This window comes from Canis lupus, chromosome 17, assembly GCF_048164855.1.
Source record: "Canis lupus baileyi chromosome 17, mCanLup2.hap1, whole genome shotgun sequence".
In the NCBI taxonomy this organism is placed as follows: Eukaryota; Metazoa; Chordata; class Mammalia; order Carnivora; family Canidae; genus Canis; species Canis lupus.
The window spans coordinates 16,720,388-16,738,099 of record NC_132854.1 but is presented as its reverse complement, the minus strand read 5'-3'; the positions used below and the strand labels follow the sequence as shown (position 1 = coordinate 16,738,099).

Genomic DNA, 17,712 nt, shown 5'->3' with positions numbered 1-17,712 from the left:
CTAATAACAACAAACACATGTTATAAAACATCCAATAAAGTCTAAAATAATAAGCTTGTGGGATGAATAAAAATTCTTAAAGATTACTCAACTGAATATCTTCTTTTGAGTACTTTTATGTATGACCTATATAATATAGGAGTTGAAATATAAATAATATGAAAGTTACTTGTAAACTTAAAATATGCCAATGGATCAAAGTAAGCATGTTGCTTATCCTGGATAAGGACTGTGAAATTTGATTTTAGCACTGTGAAAAATAAGATGCACATATTCACCATTGTACAGTTTCTCAAAAGATATTGTCATTCACAAATTGATACTTTATGATGTCTTTAATAATGATTGTTTTCATTTGTTGCATTTCAACTGATTGATGTTATGAAAGTAAAATTGGCATCAAATAGCATGAGATTAATGAATTCAATATTTTTTCTTTAGGAAGAACCTGTTAAATGGCAAAGTAAAGCTCATCACTGTTAAGCAAATTTAGATCAATGTTAAATTAATTCGTTTGCATTTATACCTTAGATAATAATGTCTTACTATGTACCTATACTGGGATATCTATTATTTATTTTCTCATCGAAGTGGATAATTACCTTTGAATTAAACATCTATGATGTCTAAGTGGGGCTGATGTTAATTACCTCTTGACAAATTTAAGAAATAAAATGATTCCTAACACATGACTTGGGGAAGCAGTGCACCTTTAAGTGTTATCCGAGAAGCTCTGATAATGGACAATGGAATTTTATTGGTTACTGATTACATCAGTTTGAGAAATCCTTTCTCCATCTAGAAATAGACAGAAATTATCTATATTTTTAAAAATATTCATTTGAATACCAAAAATGTTATTATCAGTGAATAACTGCCTAACCTTACTGGACCATTATTTTACAGCCAGCATGCTGTGTCTGAGACTACTCTCCCTCTCTTTCTCTTTTAGTTAATTAAGTCCTTCTTACTAACCAGCATGAATATACTAGATATAGAGTCAAGAGACTCAAATTCTATCTCTGTTAATTTGTTTATAAATTTTGTAATTTTTTAGTAAATTTCTTATTTGTTTTCTGTCCTCTCCAGCCTTTTTTTTTTTTCTTTTTTTTTTTTTTGGTCTTAATTATTGGACTTCCCTTTTTAGGTTTATTAGATATAATAATTTCATTCTATATTTTTATGATTTTTTGGTTTATATTTTTAAATAGATTCTTTCCGCCATCACCAACGAGCATTTATGTGTTTAAAAGATCTTTTTATGTTAAAATAATACCTATATTTTAATTATGAAAGTGATTTATAGTCACTGTAGAAACTTTAGAAAAGTAAGCAGTGTAGAAAGAAGAAAATACAAAAACATAACATTTTGCCCATTGTAAACTATTTTTATATGTGTGTTCTTATTTGTGTATACATATATCTTTTAACAAAATTGAGATTGTATTGGATATATATTTTCATATCATTTTCTATCTCAGCTTTTTCCATCATCATGTCTTCTACTGAAAGTAGATTTGCTGTAAATCTTGTAATGTTTATGTTTTAAGAGTCTTCAGTTAAATAGACTTTTTCAAAATACTATACCTAATTTTGTATTTGTAATTTTGTATCTCACACATCTGTTAAAGAGGGTCTCTAAATTGTATAAGCTTCCCTCCTCATAGAAACTATAGGTATTTTCCTGAAGCCAGATTGTCTGGGTTTGCAATCCCAGCTACATCACCTGTTAGCTCTGTACCTTCAAAGCTACTCAGCTTTCTGCACCTCTATTTCCTCAAATGTAAAATTCAGATGATAATAATCACTATCTCATAGGGATGCTGATACGATTAAATTAGTTAACACATGAGAAGTCCTTGGAATAGTAGCTAACTTAGTGTTTGGTAAGTGTTAGCTTTTAAATATTTTAAAAACATAACTTTATATATAACATAATATTTTACATTGTGAATATGTCCTTCCTTGAGGATTTTTAAATTATTTCCCTTTTCTGCTATCATAAATAATAAGATAAGAGGAATGTTTTTGTACACAAATCTTTGACCTTATCTTTGGAATTGAACCATTTCCTTTTATTAGTGTTCTTTTCTACTGAAACATCCTAAATTTCACTTTTTCTTTTAAAAAAAAGTAAATTGGATCTTCTAGGTGGCTCGGTCAGTTAAGCATCCGACTCTTGATTTTGGCTCAGGTTATGATCTCGGGGTCGTGGGATCAAGCCCCACTCCCTCTCAAAAGATTCTCTCTCTCAAAATACATACATACATACATACATACATACATACATACATACTTCAGTAATAGATATTAAAATAGTTAAGATTCTTCTTGTACAAAATATATGTAATTAAAGACAACTCAAAAACAAAGGTGGCATATAGCAGAATATATTAATATATATTGTTTTTCAATTTCTTCTTTTAAAACTCATACTTGGTACTGACTCTTGCTTTCATTTTAATTTAGATGTCTCTTGAGTATAGTAAACTTGTTATTCTGAGACTTTTCATATCTTTTCAGCAATGCAGGTTTTTGATGAACCCAAAATGATATAACTTAACAATTTAACATTAAATTAGGCTATAATACTTTCATTACAAATTTAATTTTTTTCATTACAAATTTTATAATTAACTGTGCTTTTACAACTCAGCATTTCCCAATACACTCCACTTTTGCCTTCTGTTATCTGCGTTATCTACCCAGCCCCTAGTTACTTTGGTAAGCATTCCCTCTCCCTTTGGCTTTAATTAGGTCAGGTGTTACCAGACTCGCTTCCTTTCTCTTCCCAGGCAACACCTTTCCTCATTCATCATGGAGTAAGCTCTTTGTGCTATTGTCGAGGAAGGCAGAGGGTACCTGGGAAGGGAGTGGTAGGTGCTGGAAAAGAAAAAAGAGATACAAGGAAGAGGTGAAAAAACTGGCACACTCTTATCCCACAAGACCTCGGCTACTGCCCCTCACATACTTTTCACATTTTGACCAATGATCTGCTTTCTTCTGGAGACCAGAACATCAGTTGTCTACCAATGTGAGATAGGAGAAGAGGGAACAAACGTGAAGGAAGGGGAGAACCAGGACTGATGTGTAATATCATCATTCCTTCTTCCCTGCCCATATATCCACTACCACTGCATTGATGAAAATAAAGTATTGGAGAATAGAAAGAGCTGCACCTTGAGATCAATGGGGAAACTTAAAGATATCCTGATACCTGGATCTCATTCCCAGGATCTCATTCCCAGGGATTATGATTTAATTTAGTCTGGAATGCAACCTGGCCCTCAAGATTTTTTTAAGTGGTTTTAATGGGCAATTGGTGAGAACCAATTAATTTTATGAAGAAGAGAAGTCGATGTCATTTGGCTGTTCTTCCTTACTCTCCTTAAGCACTGACACAATCTCTTGTTGCAATAACTCCAAGTCCTTATCACTGACGTTTCACTTATGCATTCGTTTTGGCCCCACTTCCCAGAGTCCTCCCCTGGTGTTTTGGTATTAGCAGATGTTTTTCCACCCCTGGCACAAGGAGGTGGTGGGTGAAGAAGTAAAGGGAGCTGGACAAACAACTGGGATTGTGAATGGAAAAATATATGATCCAAATTTGGAAACCTAAAAAAAAAAAATCTTTTTTTTTCAGTTAAGTCAAACAAAATGTTGGGAATGATTTTAAAATCTATAATTTTGGTGCCTCATGAGTTAAACACGTTGTGGGTCATATCATCCCTGAACGAAAAATGGGTTGTGGGCCAGGCCTAAAAGTGTTGTCTGTAGGCCAAGACTAAGGAGCTGTGCAATGATGAAAGTGAACTCAGAAAGCATCTCAGCTTTTAATTTCATATGCACTGCTTAGAGTGAGATGGAAACACCGTCTGCAGGCTCAAAACAGTTGTTTGCACTTGGCAGCAACCGTCAGCAGATTTCAAATTTAATTCATGATTCTCGGAATTAATAGTTTATCTATACCACCTTGTGAACATAAATGGCCTAATCAGTCTTTCTCACTTTAAAAGACATCTTCTGGAAAAATAACCTACCAAGAAATGAAACATTTATCAAACTAATGTGTAAAGGATCACTAAGTATAGGAGAAAAAAAAAAGTTTAACCTTGGGAAATGTGTGTTCAAGCCAACAATTTCTGTAAACTACCTTATTGCTTCAAATCTCCCTGTATCAGCCAATTACATAGGTGCTGCTTCCCAGAGAACTTTCCTTTTGAAACTGAATTACACCCCTGGATCTACAAAGGAATTTGTTCTCTTCAGGTGACTTAATGGTTTTAAATTGAAGGATTTTGCAAGACATTGATTATTTTTAATAAACACTCATGATGACTTTTCACTAAAATTTTCTTCATGGAAACATCTAGTTGATTAGATTAGATGCATTAGAAAAATATAAAGTGATGATGTCCAATTGACCTGAATAATGCATTTAAAAAGGCATTGTTATATTCCTGGTTTCCTTGATTGATGAGTTAGGAGTAGTTCTCTAGACCCCTTATGTTTCCACTTATTTAAGATCTAACTTATAAGAGTTTCTAACACACAATGGGAGTAATATAATAAAAATAACCTTTGGATTCACATAGCGAGAAATTTTTAAATTATGTATTATAATATTTTTTGACAGTAGATATATTTATTATTTTCTGAAAATAATTCTTCTAGATTTATGGTGAGTGTTTTATTATATATAGGGCCTTGTAAAATGTTAAAGGAGATTTGAAATTTTTATTTTTATTAGTTACATTAAAGAGAAAGTTTAAAAACTATGAAATTTTCTTTATAATTTTATTGGTGTTATTTTTTTTCTTTCCCTTTTTCATTTCATACTGTCTATTTTATTTTATTTTTTTTAATTTTTTTTTAAATTTATTTATGATAGGCACACAGTGAGAGAGAGAGAGAGGCAGAGACACAGGCAGAGGGAGAAGCAGGCTCCATGCACCGGGAGCCCGACGTGGGATTCGATCCCTGGTCTCCAGGATCGCACCCTGGGCCAAAGGCAGGCGCCAAACCGCTGCGCCACCCAGGGATCCCCATACTGTCTATTTTATATGTCAGGTTTACTGTGGGATTTTCTCCTCGTGAAAATCTCCAGGGGCTCATTAAACCACAACATTAAAGAAAATTTAGGGGCATCTACTTTAAAAATCACTAAAGTCACTTCAATTGTCTAAATCATTTAAGTGATTTAAGAATTTACTTTTGGATTTTAGTTACTTTGCAAGGAAATATAAAGAGAAGAATGGGCTGCAGGTCTGTCAAAGCAAATTTTAACATAAAAGATAAAAATAATGGAGAAAAAGAACTTTTATTCTACTACTTAGAGATAACAGACTAATAATTAAATTGTCTTCCTGCCTACAATAAATTAAAGGCTTGATACATTATGTTGAACTTATTTATCTCCAAACATTTCACTTACAATTTTGACCCTTCATGCCAGGGATTGGCAAATTTTTCTGTAAAGGCACAGATATTAAATATTTGGAGTACTTTGAACCACATAAGCTCTCTGCTGCTAATTCTTCTTTTTTAACATTGGCATTTTATTTGGTTTTATTCAAGCATTTAAATATATAGGTGAGGGATCCTTGGGTGGCTCCACGGTTTAGCGCCTGCCTTTGGCCCAGGGCGTGATCCTGGAGACCCGGGATCGAATCCCACGTCGGGCTCCTGGTGCATGGAGCCTGCTTCTCCCTCTGCCTATGTCTCTGCCTCTCTCTCTCTCTGTGTGACTATCATAAATAAATAAAAATTTTAAAAATAAATAAATAAATATATAGGTGAATGTGTTCATGGATGTATATACTTGTTGATAATGTTCACACATTATAAAATAACATATACAATATATGTGTGCATATATCAAAAATGAGGCACATATATAATCAAATAATTTTAGCCTCCTTTTATATGCCTTTCTATGTTCTGTGCACTGTAGCTATAATCCCAGAATCTATTACTGGTTTTCTTCTAATGGAAGCCACCCCTTTGAGGAAGATTTATCAACCTGAGGGATGTATGCCTTCCAGTCTCAGTTATCTACATGAACTAATTAGTATTAGTGGAAAAAGTAGTCACACATGAAAATTATTTGTAGTAAATAATTTAGATTTGACTTTAGAATGCATTTAGCAATTTATGTTTATGTATAGTTTTACCCAGTGTCTTTTGAGTTTATTATGTTTTCTTTTTTTTTTTTTTAAGATTTTATTTATTTATTCATGATTGACAGAGAGAGAGAGAGGAGAGAGAGGGAGAGAAAGAGGCAGAGACACAGGCAGAGGAAGAAGCAGGCTCCATGCAGGGAGCCCAACGTGGGACTGGATCCCGGGACTCCAGGATCATGCCCTGGGCTGAAGGCGGCGCTAAACCACTGGGACCGAGGGGTCCCCTTATTATGTTTTCCAGTAATTATTCAGATCACAGTGTGAAAGTTTGACTTATAATAAACTACAAAGCCACCCCACCCCATTCTTTCTTACAGTTCATCCTTTCTGCTAATGGTTTGGAGCTCTGGGTTGTATACTACTGGACTGATGTAGGGCAGCTTGCTTCTTTCTGAGTCTTAGTTTCCTCATCTGCAAAATTTAGATACACTAATACCAAATTTGCATAAAGTGTATGTAAAGCCCATAAAACCATATTTTACATTGTGCATGATGCTCATTAACATCAGGTAACTGTTTAGGCCATATCTCTACCTATGTTTGAAATGATCATGATGGTAATTTGATTGTTTCAAATCCATTTGTCCTCTTCATTTAAGGTTCGATATCTTGACTTTCCTCCAAAACTGTAACAGAAGCAAGTGGAAATAATGAAGATATTATGTTACCTTTATCGATTGCATCTTAAAACAGTTTGTGTTGGGGATGGGGAGCTCTTATAGAAGTGACAGAAATTTGGCTATATAATCCCTCAAACAGGAAAGATGTAGATTCTATTATTAGAATCACTTTGAAATTATATAGCCTATTAATTCCTGGGATGAAGTGACTGAACAAATCATAATGCTTATTATGATATAATAAATTTAATCTATAGAAACATACACATGCACACACAGCAAGAGAAAGTATGAATTAAGAGATAAAGAAGTCATAAATAATAAAAGAATTTTGCTTACAGCAACATTGTCTCCTAATAGGCTCTTTTTAAAATAAATTGTTATTTTGAAAATCATTTTATGTAATTTCAACCTCATAATTTTTAAAAATGTATACTGAGGGTATCCATTACTTAAAGAAAAGCACAATTGATATTTAGGAAAAACTGCTAAGATAATATAATAGGGTATCTATTATAGATTCAAAAGTGGCTTGGGAGTTAATTCAAACATAGAATGCAAGGCATTGCCTAGGAGAAGTATGCAAGTGAACATGAATGCAGTTAGCTTGGTGAGATCACAGGCTATGGGGTCAAGGCCCAGCAGGGCCAGCAGCAGGAGAGGCCGTAATGAAGCCAAGTAAAGCATGGCTCGAGACAGACAGAACTTCATCAGAAAGGAAGTGAGGGTCTGGTAAGGCAGTCTTGATAATGAACATATTTTTGGACAGGGGCCATGAGGCCTTCTAGGTATAGATGTACAGGAACTTGGAGCATGGGAGGTTTTGAATGTTTATGTGTCTATTACCTACAAGAGTTTAGCGGATGTCAGGATGCCTTATCTGTTATGTCCTGCTCTACAATGGGCTGTAGCATCTCTCTCCCTCTAAAGTGGGTCCATGAAGTTATCATTATCTAAGAGGGCCCCAGACCAGATAGAGTCAAGGTGCATTTCACTGGATAGTCACATTCCTCCATCTATTTATTCACTCACAAGTCACTGCCTTCTAAGACCCTGCCACAAAACAGGCACCATACACAGAAATGGTAATATTGGCCGCCAACAATTTTACCCACAAATATAATGTGTATTTCAGCTCCTTTAACTGAAAGCACAGTTTCTCAAATTTATCTTGAAAAGAAATGGCATGGCTCTCTCTGTAAATGTCCTGGTATTTTCTCTGAATGTCTGGATATCCTGTTTTTAGGCCTTTAGAATTTATCAGTAGGAGGGTAACACTCTGTAGGTGAATTAAGAGTGGTTTTGTCTCCCCAAGGGATGTTTGGTAACATCTGGAAATGTGTTTGGTTGTCAACACTGCAGGAAGGATGTGCTGTTGGCAGTGAATAGATGGAGGCCAGGGATGCTATTTAATATCCTGCAGTGCACAAGACAGACCCACAACACAAAGATTGTCCAGCTCACAATCTCAGCAATGCTAAGGCTGAGACCCCTGATATAGAGGACTACATCCAACTGTCCATGCCACATAGGCTACAACTTGCCAAGGATGACACTTCATGTGGCCATGACTCCTTGAGCAATACCAGTGCTTACTTCTCATAAGGTCTCCTCTCTGGAGAGTGGGAAGAGATAGGCCATTCAGGGACCATGTGTTCTCACCCCCAAAGTCTAATATAGAAGAGAGTAAATGGCACTGTGGTTCTTCCTCCATTAATGCTCCTCATTAAGTCAGCATTTTCTTGATGGTCATATCTTGTTATTATGTAAGCAAGGAGACTTTTGAAAGGGGAAATCCTCTTGTAAGATGTGTCTGAACACTGCTAGGTGTATGCAGAATGAGGAAGGACACCTCTGTTGACTTGTCCTTTAGAAAGACACTGAGGGGGAGAAGCAGGGGCATAGCCTTATTGGGCCTGTGAATCATAACCCTTACTGTCCATCAGCTTTCTGAACCATTTTACCCTCCATGACATCTCCTCTGGGTCTTTCCTTAACCAGAACTTGGATGCTAGGTTGACTGAACTGATTTAACATGCTTTTGGGAAGGGGAGGGTAGAAAGAAAGAGATGAGGAGAGAAATACATTCAACATGAATATATGGGTTTAAAGAAGCAAATGTATGATGCCTGCTTCCCCTGGCAGTTGCCAAGTATAGATGCAATCTCCACTGACCAAAGCTTCTCACACTCGTTGGTTTTTTGTGATCACATGAATGTACACCACCATCGTGAAGTGCTCACTTAAACAGGCTTTCAATGAGAAGTGTTTTGGAAAGCAGGAGAGTAGGAAAATGGTACAATTTCTAGGTAAATACTGTACAGCCCTTAACCCAGTCTCCACGCACAGCCCGCCTGTAGTAGTATTAACGAGACATTTCCAGCTTGATTGGGCAAACCTTTTGCAGTTTCTCAAGGCTTCAGATTCCTGGAGAGCCTCTTGTCTGCCTTCCCCCTTCTTGCTGGCACCTCCCTTAGGCCCTGTGCTACCCTTCTATTTTGATCCCATTCATCTGGAGGCTTCATTTGAAGCCTTTCTTAGATATCCTTAGGGCAACTTTTGGCTCCTAGGAGTTGATTTTTACCCCTTAAGAGGCCTCTCCAAGTGATCAGGCGGCTTGCAGACTTTCTTTTTTGCCTTTGGAACAGTGATGGTTTTTATCTACAAGATTGTTCCCCCACTTGAAGCAATCTGCCCCGCAGCAAACAGCTGTCTGCATCCAGATCTCCCCTCTAGATGAATAAAATCCTTCCAGAGGCTAATGCTGGCTGGGAAAAGTGCTTTTGTGCATCTATGAAGCATGACTGAGCCCTAAGCAACAACCTTTGATGTATATTTTGTGAATGGGAAAGAGAAAAAAAAATCAAAAACTTTTTTTTTCCTTCCAAACTGTTTCTTGCAGATGAAAATTTTTGTTGACTGAAGGCTTTACCCAGTGTGAGGTTTGCCCTCACTGATTAAACAAAGATTGGATTGAGATCATTTTTCTCCCTACATTGCTCTTCAATTTCATTCTCTGTGCTATTTGGGCATAATACTTCATCAGCAAAGTGGGTCCGGTAACTGTCTTCCAAATCTCCAATCTTGTTTGGTTTGCTGAGAAACAATTTTCATCCAAGCATAAAATACTTCATTCACAGAGTCAACCTTCAAAAGGTAGAAGTCTAAGTCTATGGGCAGGCTAAAAATGAAATGTGTGTGCTTATCTTTGGAGGACATTAGTTTTGCCTCAGTACCTTGGATCCCCATCTTTCATAAGATCTAAGATCAATGTACCTTAAGGTAGCAACATTTGTCATAATTGCCTGATACATTAGCATCTTTCAATACCAAATATTAACTTTGACTATGAGATCACTAAGCCATATAATGATTTTGAACAAGGAATAATAACTTGACTTTTGAGGACCAGTGAAGCTAATAGCAAACTTTTGAGACAATGACATACCCTTAGACAGATTTTAAATTTAGAATTCTAATGAAATGTTTTCTTGAGCCCTATTTATTGAAATATGAGAACTCGGTTTCATTATTCAATTATGAATAATAATTTAGGCATACAGAAGCAAACCACAAGACACAGTAAGTAAGCAGTCTGTTTTTAACCATTCAGCCTTGAAGCAGGCATAAGGCCAATATTTCATGTTCCCTGTATTAGGGGGGGTAAGCCTAAAGAATGCTACTTCCAGAAAAAGCAAAAAAATAAAAATTTCATCCTCATAGAGAAGCATTTATACTTCCTATCTTTGCAGAGCAATGAGAATCAGAAGATTTTTTTTTTACTTTTTTTTTAAAGCTCTTTGAAAATCCAGACCACACTATTGATTACTAACTATTCATTGCTGAAGGCAGTACTCTGTATTCAATAAATTAAGCTTTAATTCCTGAGTCCAACAAAATAATTGACCTCAAAAGGAAGATAAATGAATAGGCTGTCCTGAGCTCATGATTAGAATCCACTTTCCAGTCTCATTATATTAGTATTTTTCAATTCAGTGATTTTTCCATTCTTTTTTAGTTTCGTTCACAATCTTTAACACCTTTCACCCTGCTCCTCTATCAACAAGGCCAAGCTATTTTCATTCTTGGTTGCAGGAATGAAAGGTTATAATATGGTATTTTTATACTTTAGTATTAATATCGATCATTTAATATTTCCATGTTAGGACAAACTAGGTAACTAGTATTTCTAAAAAGTTCTAAAGTGTTCTTGATTACATAAAATACTAAATAACATAGACATATAGCATAAATAAATATTTTGATTAATTGATTCTTTGAAATTTTTGAAAAATTTACCCTATTTGCATCAATACTGATTTTCCATACTGAATCCTTGACGATTAGGGAGGTTTAGTAATGTTTAGCCTGATTTTACATTTGGGAAAAATTAAGATGAAAAATATGGAGTGACTTGTACAAGATCACATTAGGTTAATAAACCATGACTTAGGAAATCCCTCACTTATTGCTGCCATTGTAGCAACAGAATTTCTATGATTAGGAAAGTATATTCTTTTATAGTAAGAAGGTAAACATGTGACTACAGTCCTTTTTAAGGTTTGATGCTTTGGTTTTATTTGAAAACTACTATAAAATAATCTTTATTATTACAGGCAACATTTAATGATCAGAAGAGTGGTTCAGTGTTCTATTATTCAGAATTGAAGTAGTTAAATCAAGGTCTTCTGATAAAGCAGAAATGAGGTGTAACTTCCAAGGAAGCTATAGAGAGATTCATGGCTTTTTCCTTCTATATCTCAGGAGAAAACCCTCCAAGGTTCCAGAAAAAAAGAAATTGTTTGTTTTTGTTTTCCTACTTTGATTCCTTGAAGTGTCCTGGACTTGCTTTGTCCTTGCATTAGCTGAAAGGGGACATGGTATCAGAGAACAAAGAGAAATATGAGAGGTAAAGCTGAATCCTCTGATGTTGGGAACTTGGATTCATTAACTCAGAGGCATTACCACTTCTTAGCCTTTTCTTCACCCCAAATCACATTCTCCAAATGGGATAAAACTTGAGCTTACTCTACTGAGGCTCATTTGTGCAGATGGGTGGGTGTCCTTACGTACATACATGAAGTATGTCTCAGGGGAACCTAATATGAGGCCCAAACTGGCTAACATTACCCAGTGACATTAATTCCTAATTTCTTGCATCCTGCAAGTGAGCCCACTAACATTCAAGTTCTGTTGCAGGATAGCAGAGTTCATTTCTTTTTTTTTTTTTTTTTTGCAGAGTTCATTTCTTGGTGTACTCTTTTTCATTTAGAACTTCTTAGGCAGAAAACCCAATTGCCTATATTTTATTCAAATTCTATAAAATGATAGTTTATATTTATAATGATAATGCAAAGTACTTCATAACTTTCTGATTCATTATGGCAAACTAAATTATGTTCATTAGAGCTTTGGTATTAAGTGAATTTAATTGCATTATGAATCTCTGAACACTGATAATTGATTGCTATATATAGCAACTACAAAGAGTCCAAAATATTACATTAATTTAAATATCCCATTTATGAGCTATTCCAAATAACAGCAATTTAATTGAATTTGGTGTTACAAATAGATTTGTAAATAGGCTGGAGCAAAAGTTTTTATCGGTATGCATTTGTTATTATGTTAAGGACAATACTTTGCAACATATTTTGATTTGAGTTTCTTAAATTAAGATTTTCTAAAGTTTAGCAGTAAGTGATAAAAGAATCCAGCGACATTGGAGTAGTAGTAAATGGTATACTCCTGGGCAGCCTGGGTGGCTCAGCAGTTTAGCACTTGCCTTCGGCCCAGGGCATGATCCTGGAGATCCGAGATCGAGTCCCACATCAGGCTCTTTGCGTGGAGCCTGCTTTTCCCTCTGCCTGTGTCTCTGCCTCTCTCTGTGTGTGTCTCTCATGAATAAATAAATAAAATCTTAAAAAAATAAATAGTATACTCCTAATGTTAGCAGATATTCTTTCAAGTGGAGATCATGTGGTCTTCTGTTTTCTTTGACTCATAGAAGTTCATAGATGTAGGGCAAATCTTATGTAAAATATCATCACTGGCTCATTGATACCTCAATCACAGGATATATATTTGTATGAACAGAATCTTTAGAAAGAGTTGTTTCTAAGTTAAGTAGATGTGTTGGGCATTCTAGATCTCACCAATTTATGACTGTTTTCTTGTTTTATTTGCAGAATTTTTCCGAGAGCTCCTGGAGAATGCGGAAAAGTCACTGAATGATATGTTTGTACGGACCTACGGAATGCTGTACATGCAGAATTCAGAAGTGTTCCAGGACCTTTTCACGGAGCTAAAAAGATATTATACCGGGGGCAATGTAAATCTGGAGGAGATGCTCAATGACTTCTGGGCTCGGCTCCTGGAACGGATGTTTCAGCTGATAAACCCACAATATCACTTCAGCGAGGACTACCTGGAATGTGTGAGCAAATACACAGACCAGCTGAAGCCATTTGGAGATGTACCCCGGAAACTGAAAATTCAGGTCACCCGTGCCTTCATCGCTGCCCGGACTTTTGTCCAGGGGCTCACCGTGGGCAGAGAAGTTGCAAACCGAGTTTCCAAGGTAATTGAAAATCTGCTGTCTTTCTAATTGGTCTTCCTCTTTTGCTCTGTTTACAAAACAACTGTTTTTAAAAAATCGAGGTGAAAGTTCTCCCTTACAATGCTCCTTTCTCTTAGAGAAGTCAGATAAATGGCAATGTTTAATCCTGTTTTGTTTTGTTTTGTTTTTTTTTCTTGCTTTGTGTGAGAGAAGACAAGATTTCAATCCCTTCCATGTTTGGAACATAATGTCAATATGTATCAGCAATATAGCAGAGAAGTTTTTATCAGGAATGGTGTGGAAACAGGTGTCTTGTAACCATGACTGCTTGGCACTTGTGATCAGAGTTTTAAGAATGATAAATAGTCATGAAACAGTCCACCCGGAGGTTATAATTCTCTAGGAAGTCACCAAGTGATAGTCTTCACGAAGTCTGCAAGTAGAGACAAGCTGCAGTTCAGAACACCAGCTCTTGGCATTTCTTCTCCTTTATCACTCTTGTAACAGTAGCCAAATTCCTTAGTAGTGGAGGAAGAACCCTTTGCTAACACCTGTAGAACTGGATTAGAGAGGAATAAGGAATACACAGTATAGATTCTGGTGGAGAATTCCTTTTGTCATCCATTAGCTTTGTAATTCAATGCCATGTATTGCGCTGGGTTTATAAGTAAGATAAATCACTAATACACATCATGTCTTTCCTTGAGGACATCTCTAAATCTTTAATACAAGGGGTCTTACTCCATTGCTTTCGTTAAACATTGACTATTTCCTGTGTACAAGATATTTGCCTTTGTTTAAATTCTTCCTTGACAATGAACTGTTCTTATGAGATGGGCCTGCCCATTTATGAGGTCAGTCCAACAAATAAACTGAAAGATGATTACTCTAAGAGGTAAAGTAAAAACAATGCATAACAGAAATCTGGTATTATGTCACTCCAAAAGGTCATATTTGTGCAAAGATTAATGCCAAAAACTACTTTCTTAGTACAGGGGTGTGGCACAGAGCCACATATTTATCATAACGACTGGTACCATCCCGCCATGTTTCTTTTTTCTCCACTTTGATATCCTCAATATTTATATCTTGGCATGAAGACTGTGTATACCCTTAAAAATATTTCTCCATGGCACTATTTGTAAATTTCATAGCAATCCACTTTTAAAATACCTGTTCCTACCGAGTTTATGTGAGCATATGGAAAGACTATTCTCAAGAAAGCTCTAGAAAGGATAATCACATGGGACTTAATAATATAAAGGTCATATGAATCAAAAACAATGATTTTTTTAAATTGAAAATCAACAATGTTCTAGATATGAAAGCAACTAGAGTCCCAAAAGTGGATTAATAAGGAATTAGCCAGGTGGAATAGCAAGAGGAAATATGATCACTTGGGAAAGTCTGTAAAATATAGGTAAGTACAAGAAATAAATATGTATCCCACATATTCTTCAGCAGTTATTTTGTAAAGAAAAAAAAAGATATAACTTTAGTTACAGAAGCTTCAAATTGAAGCCTTTGCTTTTGTTGAAGAATGAAACACACAACCAGCTTTTAAAATACACAAGGTAAGAAATTCAAAGCATGGATTGATATATGCATCATCCTTGATTGTTTACTTTGATTCTGGCTGAATGTGAATAATGTTTAGTGCATATATTTTGGCCTGGGGACATTCTGGTGCAATAAGAGAGTATTTTCTGGCGAAGTATCTAAAAAGCCTCAGAGGAGGCTGCTTGCTGATTCTCAGAATGTGGCATTAACAACTCACCAGAGATGGGCAGTTATCATTCCGTGACTATCTCAGTCTGCGGTCTTTGCAGATCAAAATATAACCAACTAATCGTCCTGACGTGGAGGTTGACATCATGGAGCAACCACCAATAGACTATGACTTCTAATTTTTTTTCTGGACATGATGAGAGATGTACTCTGTAACACTGAGATCATGCTTCTCCTGATCCTTGCATGGTCAATATTCATTTGCTGAGCAACTGCTGTGGGTTTGTGATGTAGTTTGTGGTCATTTAACCACGGAATGTTGACTATTCTATGCAGATATTGGCTTGTCTGGCCTGAGTTTCATGAATCCTAATCTACTCAAATCATAAATCCCATGCTGACATCTGGGCACCACCTTCTAGTAGAAAGATAAGCAGAGAGAGAAAAAGAGAGAGATATATATAGATAGAGATATATGGCTTAAAATAATTTATGACTCAGGGATTTAAGTATTTTTACCAATGAACTTTTTCACTTAATGATTACCAGATGGTCTGTAGCTGACTAAACCAGAAATAGATCTACTAGGATTATCTGTGTGCTGACAATTTTCAGCACCCAAACTATTTTTTGTATTAAGAATAAAATATTACAAGGGCTAAATATATGAAGAGGAGAAGCAAGAATGGTGTTGGAGGTTTAAGCCTTTCATAAATCTGAAGCCTCTCTATGGTCTGTTACTTGAGTGATTTAGAGTTGGTGAAATGATTGCAGAAGAGGTAAGGAATTCAAGGCAATATTCCCAAATAGAGATCAACAAACTGGGTTATCTCCTGCATCTTGGTTTGAAGAATACTTTTTTCTTTCAGTTTCCTTTTCTCTTCCAGTGGCTTCTTAAATCTTGGAGAAGATGTCATTAATAGCTTCTAATTAGTTGTTTTGACTGGGAAATTTATCTCTTTGGCAAAACACAGCCATTTGACACAAATGTTTTGACATGATATTATAGGGAATTTTCTTACCAGAAAAATAGAAGAATAATTTGTAGGTATCAACACAATTATTTTTTAAATTTATCTTGCCATCTTATAGATAAAAGCCTTGTCTTCTTCTAGACATGGAATGGAGCTAGTTAATTTTAAGTAACTGTAACTGGAGATCTTGTTCTTAGAAGTGTTAAATGATTCTGGAGTGAATATCTGTGGTCAGTTAGGCAGGATTCATTTTCTCTTTGAATGACTAGTTTTGAGACTGCCAGGTATTGACAAAATAAGGAGTTTTGGTAACTTGTGTACTTTATTGATAGAAGTATAAATTGGCATGTTCACTTTGGATAACCATTTGAAAATATCTGTATCGTTGAAAAAATGCATGCGCTAAAACTGCATTCTACCCCTGGAATGAAACAGGTAGGTACAACATATGTGTACAGGTAGATAGGTAAAAGAACATTAATAGCATCATTGTTTGCAATAACATGAAAAGTAAAAAGATCACAGATGTCCCATCTTCATATATCATGATCTCTTTACACCATGAATTTATGAGGCATTGAAAATAGGTGAACTATAGCCACACTCATGATGAAACACAGAGACCTCATTTTGAGAGAAAAAAAAAATCACCAATGAATACATATAATTTATATAAAATTCAAATAATGTAAAAGCAATATAGTATTTAGAAATAAAAATATATGTAAGAAAATGTTTTTAAATTATAAACACAAAAAAAAATAAAAAAAAAAAATAAATTATAAACACAAACATCAGATGGTCATTACCTTTGGGGGTTAGGTTTGGAAATATTGTAAAGGAGGGATATACAGGGGTTTCTAAAGTTATTGATAGCATACTGTTTCTTAAGCTCTGGGCTATGTGTGTGGTCAGGAGTGGATTTAAAACCATTTTAATGAAAAAGATTCATGTCTTTTTGGAAAGACTTTCCCATTGCTCCTCTCTGATTCTCTTCATCTGTGCAGATATGATCAAGTTCCTGAGCTACTCTCATTAGTTTATCAGATTTACTGCTATTTGTGATTTGCTAACCATTCACTTTCCATGCCCCATATGGTGCCGAATGATATCAAGGAGTCATGGAAGACAAAGCTCTCAAATGAAGATAAAAGCAAATTTTGATAATGTAGTAGCCTGGAGAGAAATAATCTAGACTATTTTTTAGCATTGCCCCTTTATTAAAACACCACCTCCCTTCCCTTGTATATACCCATTTGTGACTGGAAACACAGATGCCAGCTTGTCACACACTGTGAAGCACACAGCCAAAGGCCTGCATAAAGAGATGTTAACAGGTTGTCTGCCTCAACTATCATGAAGACAAACATAGAAATTACTTCTGTGTTTTCACTGGTCCATTTTGATGCCATTTAAACCAAGAAGATGTGATTTCCTACCTTTCTGCTTTAATAAAAGTGACTTCTATGAATAAACCCTGTAAATTATGTCAATATAACCTCATCACCTATGCAAGTCATTTCAATGATTCATTCCAGACAGTTGCATAGATAGTAGAGCTGAGATCCATAGAACTTGTGCTATTGCCAACTATTGACATGTCTCATTTTTTCTGTCTGTGTAAGCTATCTGTCAACCTATCCATCCAT

At 35.5% G+C, this 17,712-nt stretch overlaps 1 protein-coding gene and 1 long non-coding RNA gene across 7 annotated transcripts in view; one reads left to right on the top strand and one right to left on the bottom strand.

Annotated features, from left to right (window-relative positions):
• Positions 1–15,343, bottom strand: part of LOC140607941 (uncharacterized) — a 54,543-nt gene extending 39,200 nt beyond the window's left edge. For all 5 annotated transcript variants that reach the window (XR_012009856.1, XR_012009857.1, XR_012009855.1 and 2 more), the window contains exons 1-2: positions 15,139–15,343; positions 6,717–6,808 (exon numbers count right to left, since the gene is read on the bottom strand). This is a non-coding gene — a long non-coding RNA (uncharacterized lncRNA). The remainder of the gene's footprint in view (positions 1–6,716; positions 6,809–15,138) is intronic.
• Positions 1–17,712, top strand: part of GPC6 (glypican 6) — a 1,088,426-nt gene that overhangs the window by 538,931 nt on the left and 531,783 nt on the right. For both annotated transcript variants that reach the window (XM_072782620.1, XM_072782621.1), the window contains exon 3: positions 12,991–13,382. In XM_072782620.1, the coding sequence (XP_072638721.1) occupies positions 12,991–13,382 (392 nt within the window). The remainder of the gene's footprint in view (positions 1–12,990; positions 13,383–17,712) is intronic.